This window comes from Phyllobates terribilis, unplaced genomic scaffold, assembly GCF_046119375.1.
Source record: "Phyllobates terribilis strain yellow unplaced genomic scaffold, ASM4611937v1 Scaffold_4__5_contigs__length_816908805, whole genome shotgun sequence".
Lineage (NCBI taxonomy): Eukaryota > Metazoa > Chordata > Amphibia > Anura > Dendrobatidae > Phyllobates > Phyllobates terribilis.
In genome coordinates this window covers 491,246,203-491,272,654 of record NW_027362764.1, presented here as the reverse complement: position 1 = coordinate 491,272,654, position 26,452 = coordinate 491,246,203, and the positions used below count along the sequence as shown (strand labels likewise).

At 45.1% G+C, this 26,452-nt stretch overlaps 1 protein-coding gene across 1 annotated transcript in view; it reads right to left on the bottom strand.

The window, feature by feature from the left end:
• The window catches only part of SYCP2L (synaptonemal complex protein 2 like), a 250,185-nt gene that overhangs the window by 65,909 nt on the left and 157,824 nt on the right, over positions 1–26,452 (bottom strand). Inside the window, exons 19-20 of the mRNA XM_073676941.1 lie at positions 23,443–23,483; positions 2,443–2,500 (exon numbers count right to left, since the gene is read on the bottom strand). Of these exons, the coding sequence (XP_073533042.1) occupies positions 2,443–2,500; positions 23,443–23,483 (99 nt within the window). The remainder of the gene's footprint in view (positions 1–2,442; positions 2,501–23,442; positions 23,484–26,452) is intronic.

The following is a 26,452-nucleotide window of genomic DNA, read 5'->3' as shown; positions in this document are numbered from 1 at the left end:
TGTGACCGCAAGCTGAGATGTATCTAGGTTTTCCAGCACCCTGAGCAAGAATTCAGTTTGGGTCCTCCCCTACCCCCCAGCACATATGCAACTTGCACACTAAGGTCACTATCAGTATTTGGTCATTATTTTTCTCAGTAGTGGGAGCCAAAACCAGGAGTGGGTGATAAATGCAGAATTGATGACTTGTTTCTATTATACCTTTTCTCTAATTGTTCCTCACCTGTTTCTGGCTCCCACTCCTGAGAAAAATACTGACCAAATACTGACCAAATAGTGATAGTGGGGCCGTGGCCTTAGTCACATGCAGACGAGATTTTCTTCCTAATTCTCTCAATGTTCAGTGAAAAACAGAGAAGCAGGAAGAGAAGCTCGTTGTCACGTGACCGTAAGTATGAAAATCGCATATGAGTGAAGGGGCCATGTGATGACTGCTGGAACCAGCAAGCAGAGGTGAATCCTGACGGTGAGTATATTACACGCTGTTAGGATTGGCTGCTACAGGACTTCTTTTAAAATTAAAGGGCTTGTCCAGGTTAGAGATCAAAGTTTGCAGTCATTCTATGTGACTGCAGGCTTCTGAATTCTCATAGCGCATGCACTGCACATTTTTAGAATTCTCCCTTGCCGATGGCAAGCGTGGACGGTCATGTGACCACAAGTATGCGATTTGTATACTGGCCACATTCCGACTAGACAAGCATGACCTCATTCAATGAAAATGAATTGAGTGAGGCCAGACACGTGACCGCATGTATGCAAATCACCGGCACCAGAGAATCCTGACAGCCCACAGTGCGCACTGAGAATTCAGATGTCTGCAGTCATATAGAATGACTGCAGACTCTCAGACTTGGACAACCCCTTTAATGCTCCTAACAAATAAAAATATGAGAATTAGTATCACAAAAAAACATTTAAATCCAGGTACCTTATAGATAACGTTGTCTCTGATTAGAGTCATCTTTCCTTTCTTCATCTTGTCGAGACTCCATGATGACTTTTCTCATCCACAACTAGTCTTGCAGACTTCTGGTCTTGTGCAGCCCATCCCCACATGATGCCCTTAAAAATAGTGTCATTATAATGCTCCTGAATAAAAATATCTGCCCCATGCTAAGCCCCTGAATAAATAATTGCCCCTCATATTCCTTGAACAAAATAGGACCTCCACACTATCCCCTTATGGTACATGTCCTCCACTCTGCTGTCTCTTCACACTGTGCTCTCACACTGGGACCCTCCTGTAGGGTCCAATCTCTATACTGTGCCCCCTCATCACACTCCCCCCTCCTTTGCCTACCGTCCCCTCCTGGCTGTACCCTTAAACTGTCCCCCCATTCTACTCAGTCTCTATTCTGTGCCCACTCACACTTTTCTCCCCCCATTTCCCCTCTCACACCCCCCCAACCATACTGTCTCCTCATATTTACCCCCTCACTGAATACCTCACAGTCACATCCCCCAGACTCCTGTGAACTTTTCCACATTTTTTCCATGTTACACTCACAAACCTAAATGTATTTTATTGGGATTTTATGTGATATATCAGCATAAAGTAACAAGTACTTGTGAAGTGTAAAAAAAATGATACATGGTTCTCTAATTATTTTAAAAAATATAAATCTGGAAAATGTGACGTCCCTTTTATTTAAAATAATCTCTGGAGGCAGATTCTCATGCAGATCAGTGTCCGGCCCATAGTTCTGAACAGCTCATTTACATATAAGAAAAACATGGATTTCTCTGGAATAAGACATCGGATCACAGATATCAAGGTATCATTTTATTTAGCTCCCTATGACCTACATGCCCATATAGACCGCTTAGGAGAGTTGATCCTACTGACAGATTACCTTTAAAGGTGTTGTCCCATGAACATTTTTATTTTTATTCCAAGATAAGTTCCACAATTGTTAAATGTAAAAAAAAAAAAAAAAAAAAAATAGAGTATACAGCCAGGACAGCATGAGATCAGAGACGAGACAAAAACACTTGCTCATGTAATAAAACAGGAGGGAAAGGTTTTAACTCAGAGAAAGCAGCAGCTGCAGGCCACTACTAGGTTTTCTGTATAATCACTTCTTCCAATTGGCTAGGAGCTGTGGTATAAGACAAGACTATATTCCTGTACGGTCAGACACAGCCATTACACAGTACACAGCAGAGGCACATTTATAAGATTATCTCCGCACAGGAACATTTTAGTTAACACGTCTAATTGTTGAGCTTATTATTTCAAGATCTCTTGATTAAAATGTACTTTGTTCATGGGAAAACCCCTTTAAAGTTCATCAACGAGTTCTAGCTGAAAAGATACTGAATGCTTTCCCTGGGTGGTGGGTTTATGATCAGTTGTTCAGAGCTGACAGTTAACAAAAAAAATTTAATTTTTATATTTCATACAAGGTTTTCTCTCCAAAAACTCAAAACATCTCTTACCTCTATATCTGAATCGGACTGTGATGATCTTTTAAATTCAAAAATATCAAATGCTTTACTAAAATAAGCAGAAAATTAGAATTAACGGATCTAATATAATGTGCATATAAAGTATTAAACTTATTTTCTGATTTGTACATATATTTTTATATAATATACAAGCAAACTCCTCAACAATGAATCTGCAACACAAAGGTGATGACACAATTTTCAAAACATCTCTATTTATTCAGCATAGAGTATGAGCGCCACACACAAAAATACAGGCATGCTAGCAAAGAGGTTATTTATGGTGGTCTGAGAAATGTTCTGCCACGTTGAATGCACTTGGGAACGTAAATCATCAAGATCTGCTGCTGGCAGCTCCCTTTGTAATTGCAGACCAATGATGTCCCAGATGTGCTCGATGGTAGACAAGTCCGGAGATGTTACAGGCCATAGTGGCATGTTTTGGCCACGCAGGCTGCTCACAGTGGTACGAGTAACATGAGACCTGACGTGTTGAAAAAACTTCTCCTGGGACACTTTGGAAAAATGACCATACAAATGGTCCAGTGATTGATCCAGTCTGTACTGCAAGTGAATTTGGACATTACATAAAGCTAATTCAAAGAATAGTGTCTACACAAACCATCAGAGGGTGTTTGTATGATACTGGGCTACAAACCAGACGTCCAGCTACAGGTGCTCCATCATGGTGCAGAGTAAGATGGCAATAGAGATCTACCCTCTTCAGTGATAAGGTCCGCTTTTGTCTTGGATGCAATGATAGCAAGAGATTAGTCTGGAAACTACGTGGGCAACGCTTTAGAGAGGCCTTCACGAAGGAATGTCACACCGGTCCTACCTTAGGGATTATGATGTGGGTGGCATAATGTACGGTAGCTGGACTCTTCTACTCTTCATTCCAGGTACATTAATAGCTCAGCGTTACGTTGATTTGATTGTGCAACCACTGGCACAGTCATTTCTCCAGAGGGTCCCTGGAGCTATTTTTTAACACGATAATGTCAGGTCACATGTTGCGCGTGGCCTAAGCGTGCTACCATGGCATGCAACGTGTCCGGACTTGTCTCCCATCAAGCACATGTAGGATGCCATTGGTCGACAATTGTATAGGGAGCTGAAAGCAGCTAATCTTTAGATTTGGATTTCCAAGTGCATTCAGGGAGGCACAATAGTTCTCAGACATCCATTAAGCCTCTCACACCATAGCTATTTTCTGTTTTTACCTCCCCTTCTTCCAAGAGCCATAACTTTATTTTTATGTCAATATAGCCATGTGAGGGCTAGTTTTATGAGAGACTAGTTGTACTTTTTAATGACATCATTCATTCTACCACATAGTGTAGTGTTAAATTTGCAAAAAAAAGTGCAATTTCAAAATTGTTTTGAGGTTTTTTTTTTTTTTTTATTCATCAGGTTCACAATATGGTAAATAGAATTCTCCAGGTCACTATGAGTACAGAAATACCACACATGTATAGTTTTTATTTTAGTGGTAAAAAGAAAAAAAAACAAAACGGAAATTTGTAAGAAATTTTTTTTTGTTGCTATTTTCCAAGACCCAAGACCTTCAACGTTTTCATTTTTTGGGATATGGGGCTGTGTGTGAGCTTATTTTTTTCGCCCTGAGCTGACATTTTTACTGATACCATTTGGGGGTAAATACAATGTTTTGATAGTCTCTTATTGCAATGTTGTGGCAGTCAAAAAGCCCATAATTCTGGAGTTTTGATTTTTTTTTGTTATGCAATTTACAGATCGATTATTTTAAATTTTGATATATCGGAATTTTACAAACAGTGATACCAATGGCTTTTTTTTTTTTTTTAATTTTTAATTGAGGGGTGATTTGAACTTGTGTTTTCGTTATTTTTTTCATATTAACTTTTTTTGGGGGATTTAATAGTCCTCTTAGAGTTGAAGCTGTGCTCATCTGATCGCCTGTGCTATACGTAGCAGTGCATTAGCTATGTGTAGCAGAAATCACGATCGCCAGCCACGGGCCAGAGTTCACAAAAGGATCATAATGACAGGCATGGGGGGTCCTCAGCATACCCTCTTCTGTCATGACAACCCATCGGTGTTTCGTGATCACGTCACGGGTGCGTCAGTGGGAGCATGGAACTACGCGCACCCCTGTTGACATGTGTTAAATGCAGCCAGGGGTGGATTAACAGTATCCAGGGCCCCAGGCATTTTAGAAGGCGCACCCCCCATCCCCAATGTATTATGTGACATATCACATGACCTCCTTGGATAGAAAATGAGATAAATGACGTGGTTAACACACAGGTGCTCTGGTGCACAACTGTAGATATATGAGAGACAGTGCCGTGCAATTTTTTCTCCCTTATGTAGAGTGCTATACATAACATAGCGCTATATATAATAGAGCAGAGGTGGACAATTAATTTTCCAGAGGGACCGCATGAGAGACTGAACCAATGGGCTGGAATTAATTCTGCTAAAAAAAAAAATAAATACATATTTTATATATCACCTAATATTGAGCAGAATTAAAATATGTCGACATCCCCATTTATACCGTAGGAGCCCATACAGAGACCCCCTATATACATCATGAGCCTCCACATAGCCTCTCTATATACATGATGAACACCCACACAACCCTCTCTATATACAGTATGAGCCCCTACATAGCCCCCTATATATACACACACAATATGAGCCCCTACATAGCCTCTCTATATACAGTATAAGCCCCTACATAGAGTCTCTATATACAGTATGAACACCTACACATCCCTCCCTATATACAGTATGAGCCCTATATGCACACACAGTATGCGCCCCTACATATACACACACAGTATAAGTCCATACATAACCCCCTACATAGCCCCTATATACACACACACACAGTATGGACCCATACATAGCCCCCTATATACACGCACAGTATGAGCCCTTACATATACACACACACACAAATATATATATATATATTATATACATATACACAGTACAGACCAAAAGTTTGGACACACCTTCTCATTTAAAGTTTTTTTCTGTATTTTCATGACTATGAAAATTGTATATTCACACTGAAGGCATCAAAACTATGAATTAACACATGTGGAATTATATACTTAACAAAAAAGTGTGAAACAACTGAAAATATGTCTTATATTCTAGGTTCTTCAAAGTAGCCACCTTTTGCTTTGATGACTGCTTTGCACACTCTTGGCATTCTCTTGATGAGCTTCAAGAGGTAGTCACCGGAAATGGTTTTCACTTCACAGGTGTGCCCTGTCAGGTCTAATAAGTGGGATTTCTTGCCTTATAAATGGGTTTGGGACCATCAGTTGTGTTGTGCAGAAGTCTTGTGGATACACAGCTGATAGTCCTACTGAATAGACTGTTAGAATTTGTATTATGGCAAGAAAAAAGCAGCTAAGTAAAGAAAAACGAGTGGCCATCAATACTTTAAGAAATGAAGGTCAGTCAGCCTGAAAAATTGGGAAAACTTTGAAAGTGTCCCCAAGTGCAGTTGCAAAAACCATCAAGCGCTACAAAGAAACTGTCTCACATGAGGACCGCCCCAGGAAAGGAAGACCAAGAGTCACCTCTGCTTCTGAGGATAAGTTTATCCGAGTCACCAGCCTCAGAAATCGCAGGTTAACAGCAGCTCAGATTAGAGACCAGGTCAATGCCACACAGAGTTCTAGCAGCAGACACATCTCTACAACAACTGGTAAGAGGAGACTTTGTGCAGCAGACCTTCATGGTAAAATAGCTGCTAGGAAACCACTGCTAAGGACAGGCAACAAGCAGAAGAGACTTGTTTGGGCTAAAGAACACAAGGAATAGACATTAGACCAGTGGAAATCTGTGCTTTGGACTGATGAGTCCAAATTTGAGATCTTTGGTTCCAACCACCGTGTCTTTGCGAGACGCAGAAAAGGTGAACGGATGGACTCTACATGCCTGGTTCCCACCGTGAAGCATGGAGGAGGAGGTGTGATGGTGTGGGGGTGCTTTGCTGGTGACACTGTTGGGGATTTATTCAAAATTGAAGGCATACTGAACCAGCATGGCTACCACAGCATCTTGCAGCGGCATGCTATTCCATCCGGTTTGCGTTTAGTTAGACCATCATTTATTTTTCAACAGGACAATGACCACAAACAGCCCTTACACAGCCTGGAGGTGTATTTGACCAAGAAGGAGAGTGATGGGGTGCTACGCCAGATGACCTGGCCTCCACAGTCACCAGACCTGAACCCAATCGAGATGGTTTGGGGTGAGCTGGACCGCAGAGTGAAGGCAAAAGGGCCAACAAGTGCTAAGCATCTCTGGGAACTCCTTCAAGATTGTTGGAAGACCATTTCCGGTGACTACCTCTTGAAGCTCATCAAGAGAATGCCAAGAGTGTGCAAAGCAGTCATCAAAGCAAAAGGTGGGTACTTTGAAGAACCTAGAATATAAGACATATTTTCAGTTGTTTCACACTTTTTTGTTAAGTATATAATTCCACATGTGTTAATTCATAGTTTTGATGCCTTCAGTGTGAATATACAATTTTCAAAGTCATGAAAATATAGAAAAATCTTTAAATGAGAAGGTGTGTCCAAACTTTTGGTCTGTACTATATTTATATAGGGGGCTATGTAGGGGCTCATACTGTGTATATATACACAGTATAAGCCCCTACAGAGCCCCCTATATATACACACACAGTATTGAGCCCCTACATAGCCCCCTATACAGTGGTGGCCAAAAGTATTGGCACCCCTGCAATTCTGTCAGATAATACTCAGTTTCTTCCTGAAAATGATTGCAATCACAAATTCTTTGGTCTTATTATCTTCATTTAATTTGCTTGCAAGGAAAAAACACAAAAGAGAATGAAGCAAAAGTCAAATCATTGATCATTTCACAAAAAAACACCAAAAATGGGCCAGACAAAAATATTGGCACCCTCAGCCTAATACTTGGTTGCACAACCTTTAGCCAAAATAACTGCGAACAACCGCTTCCGGTAACCATTAATGAGTTTCTTACAATGCTCTGCTGGAATTGTAGACCATTCTTCTTTGGCAAACTGCTCCAGGTCCCTGATATTTGAAGGGTGCCTTCTCCAAACTGCCATTTTGAGATCTCTCCACAGGTGTTCTATGGGATTCAGGTCTGGACTCATTGCTGGCCACCTTAGAAGTCTCCAGTGCTTTCTCTCAAACCATTTTATAGTGCTTTTGGAAGTGTGTTTTGGGTCATTGTCCTGCTGGAAGACTCATGACCTCTGAGGGAGACCCAGCTTTCTCACACTGGGCCCTACATTATGCTGCAAAATTTGTTGGTAGTCTTCAGACTTCATAGTGCCATGCACACGGTCAAGCAGCCCAGTGCCAGAGGCAGCAAAGCAACCCCAAAACATCAGGGAACCTCCGCCATGTTTGACTGTAGCTCTACTTTTTTCTCATCTGACCAGAGAACATTTTTCCAAAAGGTTTTAGGCTTTCTCAGGTAAGTTGTGTCAAACTCCAGCCTGGCTTTTTTATGTCTCGGGGTAAGAAGTGGGGTCTTCCTGGGTATCCTACCATACAATCCCTTTTCATTTAGACGCCGACGGATAGTACGGGTTGACACTGTTGCACCCTCGGACTGCAGGGCAGCTTGAACTTGTTTGGATGTTAGTCGAGGTTCTTTATCCACCATCCGCACAATCTTGCGTTGAAATCTCTCGTCAATTTTTCTTTTCCGTCCACATCTAGGGAGGTGAGCCACAGTGCCATGGGCTTTAAACTTTATTGATGACACTGCGCACGGAAGACACAGGAACATTCAGGTCTTTGGAGATGGACTTGTAGCCTTGAGATTGCTCATGCTTCCTCAAAATTTGGTTTCTCAAGTCCTCAGACAGTTCTTTGGTCTTCTTTCTTTTCTCCATGCTCAATGTGGTACACACAAGGACACAGGACAGAGGTTGAGTCAACTTTAATCCATGTTAACTGGCTGCAAGTGTGATTTAGTTATTGCCAACACCTGTTAGGTGCCACAGGTAAGTTACAGGTGCTGTTAATTACACGAATTAGAGAAGCATCACATGATTTTTCAAACAGTGCCAATACTTTTGTCCACCCCCTTTTTTAGGTTTGGTGTGGAATTATATCCAATTTGGCTTTAGGACAATTCTTTTTGTGTTTTTTCACTGAAGACAAATTAAATGAAGATAATACCAAAGAATTTGTGATTGCAATCATTTTCAGGAAGAAACTGAGTATTATCTGACAGAATTCCAGGGGTGCCAATACTTTTGGCCACCACTGTATATACACACACACACAGTATGAGCCCCTACATAGCCCCCTATATACACACACAGTATGAGCCCCTATGCAGTTAGGTCCATATATATTTGGACAGAGCCAACATTTTTCTAATTTTGGTTCTAGACATTACCACAATGAATTTTAAACAAAACAATTCAGATGCAGTTGAAATTCAGACTTTCAGCTTTCATTTGAGGGTATCCACATTAAAATTGGATGAAGGGTTTAGGAGTTTCAGCTCCTTAACATGTGCCACCCTGTTTTTAAAGGGACCAAAAGTAATTGGACAGATTAAATAATTGTAAATAAAATGTTCATTTCTAGTACTTGGTTGTTTGTTTGTGGGTCTTTCTGTCTGAAATTTAGTCTTTAACAAGTGAAATGCATGCACAATTGGGTTGAGATCAGGTGACTGACTTGGCGATTCAAGAATATTCCACTTCTTTGCTTTAATAAACTCCTGGGTTGCTTTGGCTTTATGTTTTGGGTCATTGTCCATCTGTAGTATGAAACGACGACCAATCAGTTTGGCTGCATTTGGCTGGATCTGAGCACACAGTATGGCTCTGAATACATCAGAATTCATTTGGCTGCTTCTGTCCTGTGTCACATCATCAATAAACACTAGTGACCCAGTGCCACTGGTAGCCATGCATGCCCAAGCCATCACACTGCCTCCGCCGTGTTTTACAGATGATGTGGTATGCTTTGGATCATGAGCTGTACCACGCCTTCGCCATAATTTTCTCTTTCCATCATTCTGGTAGAGGTTGATCTTGGTTTGATCTGTCCAAAGAATATTCTTCCAGAACTGTGCTGGCTTTTTTAGATGTTTTTTAGCAAAGTCCAGTCTAGCCTTTTTATTCTTGATGCTTATGAGTGGCTTGCACCGTGCAGTGAACCCTCTGTATTTACTTTCATGCAGTCTTCTCTTTATGGTAGATTTTGATATTGATACGCCTACCTCCTGGAGAGTGTTGTTCACTTGGTTGGCTGTTGTGAAGGGGTTTCTCTTCACCATGGAGATTATTCTGCGATCATGCACCACTGTTGTCTTCCGTGGGCACCCAGGTCTTTTTGCATTGATGAGTTCACCAGTGCTTTCTTTCTTTCTCAGGATGTAACAAAGTGTAGATTTTGCCACTCCTAATATTGTAGCAATTTCTCAGATGGTTTTGTTTCTGTTTTTGCAGCTTAAGGATGGCTTGTTTCACCTGCATGGAGAGCTCCTTTGACCGCATGTTTACTTCACAGCAAAACGTTCCAAATGCAAGCACCACACCTCAAATCAACTCCAGGCCTTTTATCTGCTTAATTGAGAATGACATAATGAAGGGATTGCCCACACCGGTCCATGAAATAGCCTTGGAGTCAATTGTCCAATTACTTTTGGTCCCTTTTAAAACAGGGTGGCACATGTTAAGGAGCTGAAACTCCTAAACCCTTCATCCAATTTTAATGTGGATACCCTCAAAATGAAAGCTGAAAGTCTGAACTTCAACTGCATCTGAATTGTTTTGTTTAAAATTCATTGTGGTAATGTCTAGAACCAAAATTAGTAAAATGTCTGTCCAAATATATATGGACTTAACGGTATATACACACAGTATGAGCCCCTACATATACACACACTATGATACCGTACATAGTCCCCTAGATACACACACACAGTATGAGCACTTATAGTCCCATATATACACACACAGAGCCCCTACATAGCCCACTATAGACACACAGTATGAGCCCCTACATAGCACCCTATATATACACATAGTATGAGCCCCTACATAGCCCCCTATATATACACACAGTATGAGCCCCTACATAGCCCCCTATAAATACACACAGCATGAGCCCCTACATATACACAGTGTATGATCCCCTACATAGTCCCCTATATATACACACACACTGTATGAGCCCCCACAATAGCCCCTATATACACACACACAGTATGAGCCCCTACCTAGCCCCCCCATATATACACACAGTATAAGCCCCCTGCATAGACCCCTATATATACACACACAGTATGAGCCCCTACATACCCCATTATATATACACACACACACAGTATGAGCCCCTACATAGCCCCCTATTAATGCACAGTATGAGCCTCTACATAGCCCCCTATACATACATACAGTATGAGCCCCTTACATAGCCCCTTATATATACACACACACAGAATGAGCCCCTATATAGCCTCTCTATATACAGTATGAACACACACAACCCTCTCTATATACAGTATGAGCCCCCACATCGCCCCTATAAATACAAAGTATGAGCCCCTACATAGCTCCCTATATATACACAACCAGTATGAGTCCCCTACATAGCCCCCTATATATACACACACACACAATATGAGCCCCTACATAGCCCCCTATATATACACACTGTATGAGCCCCTAAATAATCCCTATATACACACGCAGTATGAGCTCCTACATAGCCCCCTATATATACACCCACAGTATGAGCCCCTACATAGCCCCCTATATATACACCCACAGTATGAGCCCTTACATAGCCCCCTATATATACACACACAATATGAACCCCTACATAGCCCCCTATATACACACACACACACAGTATAAGCCCCCTACATAGCCCCCCATATATACACACAGTATAATCCCCCTACATAGCCCCCTATAAATACACACACAGTACGAGCCCCTACATAGCCTCCTATATATACACACACAGAAAGGGCCCTTTCTGAGGAAGCAAGACATGTGAAACGTACGTTAGAGGGCTATGTCTGGTAACTATAGTGTGGACTTTTTCATATGCATATATATCTGCTCTACCTAGGAGTATTTTAGGTTTGTCTTTGAGATTATTGATGCATGCACTTGCACTTTCATATGTTGAATGCCAGGGCAAATTATTCAAAGGTGACATTTCCCTGTTTAGCAGAGTTGTCATTACTATTATAATATATATGCTATTCTCTATTTAGGTTTTGTCCCATATTTATTTATTCATACTTACTTGTATTTATCAAGGGGGCATGTGTGTTTATATATATATCTCTCTCCATATAAGTGAACATATGTATATGTTATAAAATCTGAATTTATTTTATGCATGTGACATACATAGGTTCTGTATACCAGTTGTTTCACTCTGCAGTATATCTTTTTATCTGTTTTTATATTCTTCAGAATTATAAATAAAGATTGTTTCATTATTTCTTGCATGGAAGTATTTTTTGTAGGTTTATAATTACTATATATACACAGTACGAGCCCCTACATAGCCCCCTAAATAGACACACACAATATGAGCCCCTATATATACACACAATATGAGCCCTTGCATCGCCCCCTATATATACACACAACATGAGCCCCTGCATTGCCCCCTATATATACACACAACATGAGCCCCTACATCGCCCCCTATATATACACACAACATGAGCCCCTACATAGTCCCCTATATACACACATGAGTCTCAACATAGCCCCCTATATATACACACAATATGAGCCCCTACATTGCTCCCTATAGCTACAGTATGAGCCCCTACATAGCCCCCTACACAGTGTGAGCCCCTACATAGCGTATGAGCCCGTACATAGCCCCCTACATACATTATGAGCCTCTACATAGCCCCCTACATACATTATGAGCCTCTACATAGCCCCGCTACATACAGTATGAGCCTCTACATAGCTCCCTATATACAGTGTAAAGTCCCACATAGTTCCCTATATACATACACATAGTGTGAGCCTCACATAATCCCCTATGCACAATTTGAGACCCTACATAGCCTTCTTGTATATAGGAGGCTACATGGGGGCTCACACTTTATATAGTGTGAGCCCCCAAATAGCTCCTTATATACAGCATTTAACAGGTTAACAGCCATGGGCGGAACTCTGCATTAAAGTCAGGGAGCTGACATATGGCGAAAGTTTATGTCATGTCATGAAGGGGTTAATCTCATTGATAGCAAGCCAAGGCCTGTATTTCTCTGTGTGGCGAAAATAAAGTAGAGCAGATTTGAAAATAATGTGGTCATTTTTTCATTAATTGTATAAAATTAACATGTCCATCATTCCAGTAATTTCCATAATTCTCTGACTTTTTCCTTCTAAGTGTTCCTATTTCAATATATACAGTATATTTACCCAGAACGTGAAGCATTATTTCAGTCGCAAATAGTAAGATTAACGCAAATCAACATAATAGTATTACATAATGATTACATGGGCATAAAAAGAAATATGACATAATTGGATCATCACATCAATAATCACCAGAATTATTTATGAAATTTAAACACACACAATAAAAACATATTTATCTATTTCCCCAAAAAGATTTAATCATTTTATACATCCCAAAATGGCCTTGGCTCATAAATTTATGGGATTAATGGGAAATTGTACAGTATTTAAGAATGTTAGGGTATAAGGCTATGCTCAAACTAGCATTTTGGCAATCTGCCTAAAAATGGAACAGAAAAGAACATCAAAAAACTGCAACAAGACCCCTGGTAAAGGTAATGCGACCCAAAAGGCATTAATAAACATACATAGAGCCAAAAACAAGAAATGCCAGGACTAAAGTCATCATTGTGAGTTAAAAAGTTCTAAACTTTATTAGATACAAATGATAAAATGTTGATAAAATCTAACACACACATATATACATACATGCACACAGCTAAAAAAAAATAAAGGTAACACTCAAATAACACATCCTAGATCTGAATGAATGAAATATTCTCATTGAATACTTTGCTCTGTACAAAGTTGAATGTGCTGACAACAAAATCACACAAAAATAGTCAATGGAAATCAAATTCATTAACCAATGGAGGCCTGGATTTGGAGTCACCCCCAAAATTAAAGTGGAAAAACACACTACAGGCTGATCCAACTTTGATGTAATGTCCTTAAAACAAGTCAAAATGAGGCTCAGTATTGTGTGTGGCCTCCACATGCCTGTATGACCTCCCTACAATGCCTGGGCTTGCTCCTGATGAGGTTGCGGATGGTCTCCTGTGGGATCTCCTCCCAGACCTGGACTAAAGCATCCTGGAGAGTCTGTGGTACAACGTGACGTTGGTGGATGGAGCTAGACATGATGTCCCAGATGTGCTCAATCGTATTCAGATCTGGGGAACGGGCAGGCCAGTCCATAGCTTCAATGCCATCATCTTGCAGGAACTGCTGACACACTCCAGCCACATGAGGTCTGGCAATGTCCTGCATTAGGAGGAACCCAAGGCCAACCGCACCAGAATATGGTCTCACAAGGGGTCTGAGGATCTCATCTCGGTACCTAATGGCAGTCAGGCTACCTCTGGCGAGCACATGGAGGGCTGTGCGGCCCTCCAAAGAAATGCCACCCCACACCATTACTGACCCACTGCCAAACCGGCCATGCTGAAGAATGTTGCAGGCAGCAAATCGCTCTCCATGGCATCTCCAGACTCTGTCACGTCTGACACATGTGCTCAGTGTGTACCTGCTTTCATCTGTGAAGAGCACAGGGCGCCAGTGGCGACTTTGCCAATCCTGGTGTTCTTTGGCAAATGCCAAGCATCCTGCACGGTGTTGGGCTGTGAGCACAACCCCCATCTGTGGACGTCGGGCCCTCATACCACTCTCATGGAGTCTGTTTCTAACCGCTTGTGCAGACTCATGCACATTTATGGCCTGCTGGAGGTCATTTTGAGGGCTCTGGCAGTGCTCCTCCTGTTCCTCCTTGCACAAAGGCAAAGTTAGCGGTCCTGCTGCTGGGTTGTTGCCCTCCTACAGCCCCCTCCACGTCTCCTGGTGTACTGGCCTGTCTCCTGGTAGCACCTCCAGCCTCTGGACACTACGTTGACAGACACAGCAAACCTTCTTGCCACAACTCGCACTGATGTGCCATCCTGGATGAGCTGCACTACCTGAGCAACTTCTGTGGGTTGTAGAGTCCGTCTCATGCTACCATGAGTGTGAAAGCATAACCAACATTCAAAAGTGACCAAAACATCAGCCAGAAAGCATTGGTACTGAGATGTGGTCTGTGGTCCCCACCTGCAGAACCACTCCTTTGAGGGTGTCTTGATAATTGCCAATAATTTCCATCTATTGTCTATTCCATTTGCACAACAGCATGTGAAATTCATTGTCAGTCAGTGTTGCTCCCTAAGTCGACAGTTTGATTTCACAGAAGTTCGATTTGCTTGGAGTTATATTCTGTTGTTTAAGTGTTCCCTTTATTTTTTTGAGCAGTAAATTTTATACACACACACACACATTATATATACATACACACATATATATATATATATATATATATATATATATATATATATATATACACACACACACACACACACACATATATATATATACATACACACACACACACACATATGACGCGCCCCTGGGCCTGTGTCGCGCTGCGTTGCGCACGCGGGAGCTTACCCGGAGCCGGATCTGTTTAGGGTTGTAGTCTCGTGGCGGTGACCCGGTCCGTGCCCAGGGAGTCAAACTGGACGGCAGTCTGTTAGCGGTAGAAAACGGTTGATGACTACGCCACCCGTTGAATGCAGCCAGGGGGCTGCTGCTGCAGGGCAGACCGCTGAGGCCGGTGGAAGGATGGTGCAGCGTGATAGTATAACCCCCAACGGGAGGGGTATGGCCTCAGGGCAGCCGACGTGGATGATGGGGGTAGCAGGAACCACTCAGAGACGGTATGGTAGCGTTCAGGGTCTTTACTGGTAACAACGATAGACCCTCCCGGAGTACTTGCTAGCGAACGGGGCCTGGTCAGTCCTTGAGCAGATGGGATCTCCCCTGGCCAGGCGTAGTTGTAGGCCTCCCAAGCTGACTGTACTCTTCTGGCTACCTTGCTAGAAGCTGATGTAAGTAGCCCACGTCCCTGAGTGTACCGTGTGGTGCTCACCCGTATGGCCGGTGACTCGGGGCCTTCTAATGGCTTCCGCTCCACGATGGCGGTGCTGGTCCCACGCGTGTGACCGGGCCTTCGGGCTTCTGGGCCAGGGGACCTGAAATCCCCTGCCTGACGGATTCTGCTGCTGGGTAGAAGTTAGTCCCCACAGCCTCGGACTCCGGGTCCGGTAAAGAATATTCTTAGTCAGGGCGAGCTCTTTAGCTGCCAGCCCCTGACTCCTTGTGACTCTGCTGCTTCCTATGCTGCTCTTGTCTCTACTCTTCCTGGACTCACTAACCCTGCCTCAGCCCCGGGTTTATACAGGGGAAGTTCTTCCCCTCCCAAGGCTGGGCAGGAGGTGTGGCATGCACAGGATCCCTGACCAAAGGACCTCCCACCTGCTCTCAGATGTAATATCTCTATCACTGTGACAACCAGACCCCTGGGGTGTCACACTCCCCCCTAGTGAAATTTAGTACTCCGGGACTAAACACTTTTTAGAAAAATATAACAAGGTATATCAAAGAACAATAAAATACAATAAGGAAACACAATAAGATGGTCACGGATGTCCGCAACCGGGTGCAGTCTTTGAAGAAAAGCAAAGGTGTCCATTTCACCAACACAGGGAGACGTAACCAGGTAGGGGTCTGTCCTACCCCGAGTCCTTAACAGTCTCTAGTCCATCCTGGGTTACGCTCCAACTATATACAAAGGATTCCCGGTAAATCCACCGAAGACTCCTAAAAACAACTAGAAACACAAAATTACACACAAGCAACAATAAACAGGTAAACATTGTAAAACAACTTAAACATTTAGATCCTCCAACGTGCGGGTAACTGGCCTCTAGTGGCCCTAGTGGACCTACGGAGCTGACTGTCTGGCCCTGAACTACAGGGTGTAGGAGCTGTCAAGGGTAAACTGGGCAGCTGTCTACCGGCTCTTTGTCTCACTAGGGGTACGGCAGGCTCACTATAAGCAGAGGGTGGATTCTCCTGTTCCGCTTGGGTGGAGTCTTCTGCCTCCTGGACCGGCTGCTCTTCCAGCTCTACCCGTTGCTCCGTAGGTTCTTGGGATGATGGTTGGAGGAAGGTGAGTACGGGTACCACAACTGCACCATTGACTTGAGTCCAAGACCGAGGGAAGTCCCCGAGCACGGTACTAACCATATCTTCCCTTTCTTCCACGGGTCGATGGTCTTCCTGTTCCTCCTCAGGGTTCCTCAGTTGTTCGGGGCACTTCTTCAGGTGGTCCCGGGATACAATGGCTGTGGTTTCCCCTCCGTCTTTACTGATGGTACAGACCTTCGGGTTCTCGTGGCTTGAGGGCAGTACGGTGTACGGGTCCTTCTCCCACTGGTCGTCCAACTTGTGGAGCCGTCTCTTCCTCTTCAAGACCTGCTCTCCGGGTACCAGGGGAACAGCGGGAGCATACTGGTTGTAAGTCTTCTCTTGTCTTTCCCTAGCCTGACAGAGACTTCGCTCCACGCTCTCCTGTACTTTCCGGTACTGCTGCTGCCTCTCTGTGTCCCAGTCTGTTTCTGGTGAAGTGTCCTCGGGCGTCAGGACTCCCATTTCCAGGTCAACAGGTAACTTACCAGGTCTTGCCCTCATTAGGTAAGCCGGGGTACAGTTGGTGGAACCTACCGGGATGTGGTTGTATAGGTCCACCAGATCGGGCAACTTCTCAGGCCACAGACTGCGTTCTTCCAGGGGCAACGTTTTTAGAAGATCCATTACCACCTGGTTCATTTTCTCACAAAGTCCATTAGTTTGCGGATGGTAGGGTGTCGTCCTTATCTTCCGGCAGCCATACAGATTGCAGAATTCCTGGAAGACCTCCGCTTCAAAGGCAGGTCCCTGGTCCGTCAGCACTTGGTCCGGGTACCCGTGTGGACGGCAAAAGTGCTGCTGGAAGGCTCTAGCTGCTGTTCGAGCCGTTAAGTCCTTGACGGGGACGACAACCAGAAACCGGGAGTAATGATCCACGATGGTTAACGCGTAGACGTAGCCACTTCTGCTGGGGGTCAGTTTTACATGATCCAAGGCTACCAGTTCCAACGGTTGCCGGGTGACGATGGACTGCAGGGGAGTCTTCTGGCTGGCCCGGTCCTTCCTTCTCAGATTGCACGGGCCACAGTCTCTGCACCACTTCTCGATGGTTCCCCTCATGCCTACCCAGTGGAACCGCTCGCGCAGCAGGAACTCCAGCTTTTTCCACCCGAAGTGTCCAGCTCCGTCGTGGTATGCCTCCATCACCATGGCTGCGTCTCTTCGTGGCACCACTACTTGCCAGAGTAGTTCATGCGTCCTGGAGTTAACCATTCTGCGGCACAACTTCCCCTTGTAAAGGAACAGTCGACTCTTCTCTGCCCATAGTTGTTTGGCTTCCTCTGGAGCGTCCGATTCCAGGCTAGCCTCCGGGCGAGTCAGCATCTCCTTCACCAGTCGGACGGCAGGGTCGCTGTCTTGCGTTTCCGCCCAGTTGTAGTGAGGTAAGGGGTTCAACGTAGCAGCCTGCTTACTCCTTACCCGGTGGGAATACTGGATAGTCCCATGACGGTGGAACGCAGGGAGTTCAACTTCTTCCAGTCCCTCCGGATCTTCTCCTCCGTCCGGCAGGTTGGGCATCCTGGACAGGGCGTCCGCGTTGGTATTGGAGCGCCCTGCCCGGTATTTAATTGTGAACTCGTAGTTGGACAGACGGGCCATCCACCTCTGCTCCAGGGCACCGAGTCTTGCCGTGTCCAGGTGTGTCAACGGGTTGTTATCCGTGTATACGGTGAACCGGGAAGAAGCGAGGTAATGCCTAAAGCGCTCGGAGACTGCCCATACCACGGCCAGGAACTCTAGCTTAAATGAGCTGTAATTTTCGGGGTTCCTTTCGGTGGGTCGCAGTTTTCGGCTGGCATAGGAGATTACTCGTTCTCTCCCCTGCTGAATCTGGGACAGTACGGCTCCTAGCCCGATGTTACTGGCGTCGGTGTAGAGGATGAAGGGCTGGCTATAGTCCGGGTACGCCAAGATTTCATCCCCCGTGAGGGCCATCTTCAGCTGGCGGAAGGACTCTTCTTCTAGCTTTTCCCATTTGAAGGGCGGCTTCTGGTTCTTGGCCTTCCGGGACTGGCCTATCAGGAGGTCCTGCATAGGTGCTGCCTTTTTGGTGAAACCGGGAATAAACCTTCGGTAGTAGCCTACCAACCCTAGGAACTGCCGCACTTCTTTTACGCTGGAGGGGCTTGGCCATCCCTTAATTGCGGTGATCTTATCGGGGTCGGGAGCCACTCCGTCAGCGCTCACCACGTGTCCCAGGTATTGCACCTTTGGTTTCAGGAGGTGACACTTGGAGGGTTTCACCTTTAGGCCGTAACTCGCCAGAGCTTCGAACACCTCCGCCAGGTGTTTCAGGTGGTCCTCATAAGTTTTGGAGTATACGATGACATCGTCCAGGTACAACAGGACCGTCTCGAAGTTTCTGTGGCCCAGACAGCACTCCATTAATCGTTGGAAGGTTCCTGGGGCGTTGCAGAGTCCGAACGGCATGCAGGTGAACTCGCTAAGTCCCATCGGGGTGGTGAATGCGGTCTTCTCCCGGTCCGCCTCTGCTACAGGAACCTGCCAGTACCCGCTAGTGAGATCCAAGGTAGAGAAGAAGTTAGCAGATCTTAAAGCAGCCAATGACTCCTCTATCCTTGGTAAGGGGTACGCATCCTTGTGTGTGATACGGTTGATTTTCCGGTAATCTACACACATCCTCATGGTGTTGTCTTTCTTTTTGACTAAAACTAGTGGGGCTGCCCAGGGGCTACAGCTATCCCGGATTACCCCAGCCTCCTTCATGTCTCTAAGCATCCCCTTGGCGTGTTGGTAATGTGCAGGGGGTACGGGTCGATACCTCTCTTTTATGGGAGGATGATCTCCCGTGGGGATGCGGTGTTCTACCCCCTTGACTCGCCCGAAGTCTAACGGGTGTTTACTAAACACTCTCTCATACTCTTGAACCACCCGATAGACTCCTTGTTTCTGGTGTGAGGGAGTGGAGTCAGTACCCAGATGTAGTTGCTGACACCAGTCCTCCATGTCTTTCTTAGAGCCGTTACCTTCCTCCGGGTGAGATGGAGGCAAGGGTTCCACAGATTGTATAAAATTTTGATTAGTGGTATATAATTTGGCTAGCGTGGCATACCGGGGCAGGTACACTTCCCTCTCCCCGATATTTATTATGCGAACGGGCACCCTCCCATGGCGTACATTGACCACCCCCCGTGCTGTCAAAATGGTGGGCCTACTGTCTGAGTAAACTGGTTCTACCATTGCCTGGTAATCTCTACCTCTCAGACCAATAGCTGCCCGGCACCAAATCATCATTTCACTTTTTGGGGGCATGGCAATAGGAAAAGGGTCACACATTCTTACGCTACCAATCTCACCGCCGGAGAGTTCCACTTGTTGCCGTTGCATCAGTGCCCGGATCTCTTTCTGGAGCACCCGCTGCTCGCCGGAGCTGGCATTCTTGGCAACCTGCTGTAAAAGGAAAATCACCTCTGCAAGACAATTTTCAATTACATTAGTTCCTAGAGTTATTTTTGGGTGACTCTCATGTTTGTCAATATCTACAATGATCAGTCCCTGTGCGGCCAGTTCGACTCTACCAATTTTGATGGTCACCTCTTTAAATCCGATCTGTGGCACGGGCTGACCATTGCTGGCGATGATACTCAAGTCGTCGTCAGGGTAGCGGGTAATATCCGAGTCATTCCAGTACTGCTTGAAGAGCACGTACGGGATGGTGGTGACCTGTGACCCGGTGTCCAGTAGGGCACTCATGGGAATGCCATCCAGTACCACAGGCAAGACTGGACGTCCTCCCACATATCTGTCGCGCCAGTTCGATGGGCCTGGTGATCTTTTTCCTGGGGGTTGGCCCTCTACCCCAGGTTGTGCCCGTTTAAAGAACAGTACCTTTCCATATGTCCGGGTTGATTGCAGCGGCGGCAGATGGGTCGTCCGTCCTCGCTGTATCGGTCACTGGGTCTTCCTCTGGCCGGTGGGGTCCTCCTTGGTCGACGCCACGGGATGTCCTCCAGTCCGGATGCCAGCTGGATCTTCCCTGGAGTGGAAACCTGTAAAGACTGCACAGTTCGGGTTAGCGCAGCAACGCTTTTAGCTAGCTCTTGGACCTGATGGTGTAGGTCTGGAGCCGGGTCATTGTCCAAAGCCTGCGCATCAGCTCCCACAGGCCCTGCTGACAAGGGCGCCGCCTCCTGGTAGTAAGTGGTAGTGGGGCGTCTGTGGGTCACAACGCCACCTGGTGCCGGTTCTCGGAGCACCCGGATGGCTCTGTCCTTGAACTGTGCAAATTCTAGATGAGGGTCCTGTAAGGCCATTGCCCGCAACTGGGTGCGGTGGGCATTGCAATATAAACCCTCTATAAATTGTTCGGTCAACAGCCTGTCCTCGTTTCCCACTCCATTAGGGTCGGTCTGCTTAATGGCCCTCAGGGCCTCTTGTAAGTTGAGTGCATAGTCCCTTATACTCTCATGCGCTCGCTGCTTGCACCCGTAGAATCTAAGTTTAATCTCGGCTGAGGTGCGGGTATCAAAGGTGTCCTTCAGCCGGGTTAGTATCCCTGCGACAGTCTTCCTCCCAGGTGGCCAGGATTTTACTTCCCTTTTGGCTGCCCCAGTTAGTTGGGCCACCAGGATGCTCACTTTTTGCTCTTCTGTGAGGGGGTACACCTGGAAGAGGCTATCCAGCTTTTCTCTAAAGTCATGCAGGGTATGTGACTTCCCTGAGTACTGGGGTAGCCAAGCTGCTCCCGGGATATAGGGCATGGTGAAGGGCATAACTGCAACAGCGGTAGCGCTGGCGGGGGTTGAGGCAGTGGAGCTCTCCTCCGTATCCGACATCTTCCTCCCCCCTAGTGGACCGTGGCCTACCTTGCGATGATCCTGTTCCGTAGGCCGCGGCTCCGCAGTGGATCGTCAGGGTTGAGGACCTTCCGTCGCGCTCCTGTGACGTCGGCGTCTGCTGGGCTCCTTCCAGGACCTTACGCAACGTCCGGACGTGAGGCGGGGCTTCAGTTCTCGCGCGCTTTCGGAGTCCACGCCCCTCTTCTTCCCGCGCGGCGTCCTCAAGATGGCGTCCAATGGCGGGAAAACTCCACGGATGGCGGGAAGAAGGCTGAAGATGGCGCCGGATGGCGGGAAACTTCACCGATGGCGGGAAGAAGGCTGAAGATGGCGCCGGATGGCGGGAATCTTCACCACTGGTAAGTTTGAACAGTCTTTGCTTTTCAGGCACGCAGTACCCGGTGGTTGCGGGCACGTGATCCTGCCGACTACGCCAAAGTTGACGCGCCCCTGGGCCTGTGTCGCGCTGCGTTGCGCACGCGGGAGCTTACCCGGAGCCGGATCTGTTTAGGGTTGTAGTCTCGTGGCGGTGACCCGGTCCGTGCCCAGGGAGTCAAACTGGACGGCAGTCTGTTAGCGGTAGAAAACGGTTGATGACTACGCCACCCGTTGAATGCAGCCAGGGGGCTGCTGCTGCAGGGCAGACCGCTGAGGCCGGTGGAAGGATGGTGCAGCGTGATAGTATAACCCCCAACGGGAGGGGTATGGCCTCAGGGCAGCCGACGTGGATGATGGGGGTAGCAGGAACCACTCAGAGACGGTATGGTAGCGTTCAGGGTCTTTACTGGTAACAACGATAGACCCTCCCGGAGTACTTGCTAGCGAACGGGGCCTGGTCAGTCCTTGAGCAGATGGGATCTCCCCTGGCCAGGCGTAGTTGTAGGCCTCCCAAGCTGACTGTACTCTTCTGGCTACCTTGCTAGAAGCTGATGTAAGTAGCCCACGTCCCTGAGTGTACCGTGTGGTGCTCACCCGTATGGCCGGTGACTCGGGGCCTTCTAATGGCTTCCGCTCCACGATGGCGGTGCTGGTCCCACGCGTGTGACCGGGCCTTCGGGCTTCTGGGCCAGGGGACCTGAAATCCCCTGCCTGACGGATTCTGCTGCTGGGTAGAAGTTAGTCCCCACAGCCTCGGACTCCGGGTCCGGTAAAGAATATTCTTAGTCAGGGCGAGCTCTTTAGCTGCCAGCCCCTGACTCCTTGTGACTCTGCTGCTTCCTATGCTGCTCTTGTCTCTACTCTTCCTGGACTCACTAACCCTGCCTCAGCCCCGGGTTTATACAGGGGAAGTTCTTCCCCTCCCAAGGCTGGGCAGGAGGTGTGGCATGCACAGGATCCCTGACCAAAGGACCTCCCACCTGCTCTCAGATGTAATATCTCTATCACTGTGACAACCAGACCCCTGGGGTGTCACACATATATACACACACACATATATACACACACACACATACATACATACATACATACATATATAGTAACAAGTATCCCACAATTAAATGCATGAAATCAATCGTAAAAGGTATATTAGTAATAAATTAGCCTGGCCCTTGGTGGGCGAGTTATTTATTAGCGATTACTCAGTGTGAATATATACTTATACTAGTCTGATTGGAAAATTCATCCTGGGGTCCCTTCAGTTACTCACCCACCAATGTGTCTTTGTGTCTGTATCTTGGATTTTATCAACATTTTATAATTTGTATCTAATAAAGTTTTAAAACTTAACGTACAATGATGACTTTGTTCCTATAAATGGATAGTGCCAAAAACAAGAAATGCCAGGACTAAACAACCTGCCTATCAACCTGATCAAATAATTGGTAACATTTATAAATAAAACCGATATTGAATATTATGAAATATTACTTCTCTGCCGACTGCTTTTCTTCTGTTTCAGTAGTTAAATTCTGTGAAAGAAAAATAAATGAATGCAATTATGATTAAAAAAAAAAACGATTACACACATGCGTTTTTACAAGTTGATCTCACAAAAAAAAAATAATTCAAAGTCATTCAATTCATATGCATATTACTATGACCAGCAGTGGTGTCAATATAGGTTTTACAGAAAAAAAAATGGTTATTGAAGGAGTATTGCCAGAATAGAAATGAATCCTTTATGCCCTATGCAATTCAGCTTTCAAAAGGCAGTCCCATAGGACAATGAATAGATGTACAACTGTGCTCCATTAAAAAATGGGGCTCTGGAGTTCACTGGGGGTCTCAGTAGTCAGACCTTCAACAATCAGCAAGTTATCCACTTTCTATTTTGGGAATACACCTTTAAGTAACCACTTGCAGTACGTCAGATGGAGTATTACATTGAATAGTATGGAATTGTTTTGTACAACATAATTATGCTTACTCTTGGCAAGCCTACACCAAAGCATCAATTTTAATGCTATTAGAGAACATTTCCATATGAGCTCCAGAATTTTAATAATAATTGTAATTAAAGGGAACCGTCACCTTAAAAAACGCTATTTACCTGCAGATATGGGCTTAATTTGCAGGTTAATAGTCTTGTGAACCGGCCCGGAGTCCGCACTTAAACCCACACTGCCGGGAGGAAATTAACGCCGCCCCTGTGACTGAAACCGAAACGCTGCCAAAGAAAATAAAGTTCACTTTCTCCGGGCAGGTTCAGAACGCTTTTAACCTGCAGATTAACCCCATATCTAGAGGTTAATAGTGTTTTTTCAGGTGACAGGTTCACTTTAAAATATGAATCCAATAGCTTATTTTATATTAAAAATTAATATTTAGCTATTGCTATAGGTTCAATACATTATGCATTTTGTTTGCCCCCCAGGAAACAATATAATTACTAGTTACTAAAACATATAGGCCTGATTGCTCAACGCAATTTCACCAGAATTCTGGTGTAAATTGCTTTAGAATGTCATAAAATTTTTGCACATCTTGCAGTTGCGCAATAATTTTGTGACTTTTGGTATTTTCATGCCAGTTTTTCACAGCTTCACCAAAATGGGTGGAACTGGACCAGGATCAGGGAGTGATGCCATAGGTCATCCAATTCATGAATAGTTGTAGTGTTCCTTATGCTAGAAAGTCAGGGATTGGAGTAAGATTTGTGGGGAGGCGCACACCTCTTATTTAATCAAGAGCGTCCGACTCCAACTTGCCCCCTCGTTAAGGTCTTCATGATTCAGGGCCAAAAAATATAATTTCAACTCTGAAAGGGTCCCAAGTCAGCTTAGATGACTGTTTAGTGAGCCACTGCAACAGCTGGAGTTTCTGAATAGTTTTTGTACTGTAGGATTTCACTTTTATCTCATTCTGCACAGCATAGTACTATGTATAATATATATACATAACAGAATATGCATGATATATATACATGTGTATATATGATAAATATCAACAGCAGAGAGCCAAAAATTGTTTAAAACTTTTGATCAAGCCCTTTATGCGGAAAATGAATAAAGGCTCCTACGAGAAAAGAGGCCCCAGGAATATGGTTGCTATAATGGTGTGCACTCGGTCTGCAACAATGTTTAAGTCCTACATGTCAAAGTGACATCCACATGAATGCCAGTACCCAAGGTTTCCCAGGGCACCACACTGCCTCCAGCCTTGCCTTCTTTCCATAAAGATGAAGACACACCGGGTCATTCCTATGAAAATGTGATTTGTCAATCGAGGCCACCTTTTCTCATTGCTCTATGGTGCAGTTCTGAGGCTTGTGACCAAAGTAGGGACTTTCAGTGGTGGATTTAGGTCACCGTGCCACTGGCTACACAGCCCAATCTACATAAAGCTGTCATGTGTTCTAAATTTGTTTAATTTTTTTTTATCATAGCAAGCAACTAATTTTCTTTTTTACACAATTTGTGCTACAATAACTTTTCTGTGGTATTGGACCTGCCTTTGCTCCCCCCCCCCCCCACACACACTAATGGGCCTTTTGACCATGTCTGGTTTCTATGGTTCATTGGTTGTCCTCCATTGAACCATTTTGGCAGGACCTAAAATCACTGTATTCTGGGAAAACCCACCAAGATCTGCATTTTTGGAGATGCTCTGACCAAGCTGTCTAGATATCACAATTTCAGTCTTGTTACAGTTTCTTTGAACCTTACTCTTACTTATTGTTTCTGCTCTTAACACATCAATTACGAATTGTCTATTCACTTGCTGCCTAATATGCCCCATCTATGTCAACACACCAATATAAAAAGTGGTGCTGCATTACAACAAGTCTTGTCCTTATGTACCATATGGCTTTTATATTGGTGGAGCTCTGGTAGAAAAGTCTCATCACAGACTTACATTAATGCCTGGTACCCAAATACAGTTTCTCTTGGAGCTGAGCGATTAAGGCTGGAGGAGATTGACACAAGGTGATCCTCTTATTCAAAATTATGTTTACACCACATTTTTCCCCTGTTGGTATTCACACTCTTTGGCAGCGGGTAGGACACAAGAACTGGATCCCTGTATGTACTCCAACAGAGAGCTGTTTATTAAAAGTTCTTAAATGATCACAGTTCACAAATGAAAACAGCCTTTCCTTGGCACATAAGTCTGACAAAATAAACAAAACAGTTCACATAGCAGATCCAGGCTCACCAGTTTAGAACAAAGTCCCCTTCCCTCTCACTGGTAGAGACTGATTAGCACAACAATGTCCTTTTCTCCTCCCATACACAGACACCTCTGAATCTGCTCAGCTGACTTATAAAGCACATAGAAGGCCTGGACTGAAGATATTGGATTGACCAGTCCCACCCAAGCTCTTCTGATACCTTCTAAAACCCGGACCCAAAATCTGATCCCATTAAAACTTCTCAACAACATACTGTTGCTGGAACCTCATCTCCAGGACTTACATCAACAAGGCTAGCTGCCTCGG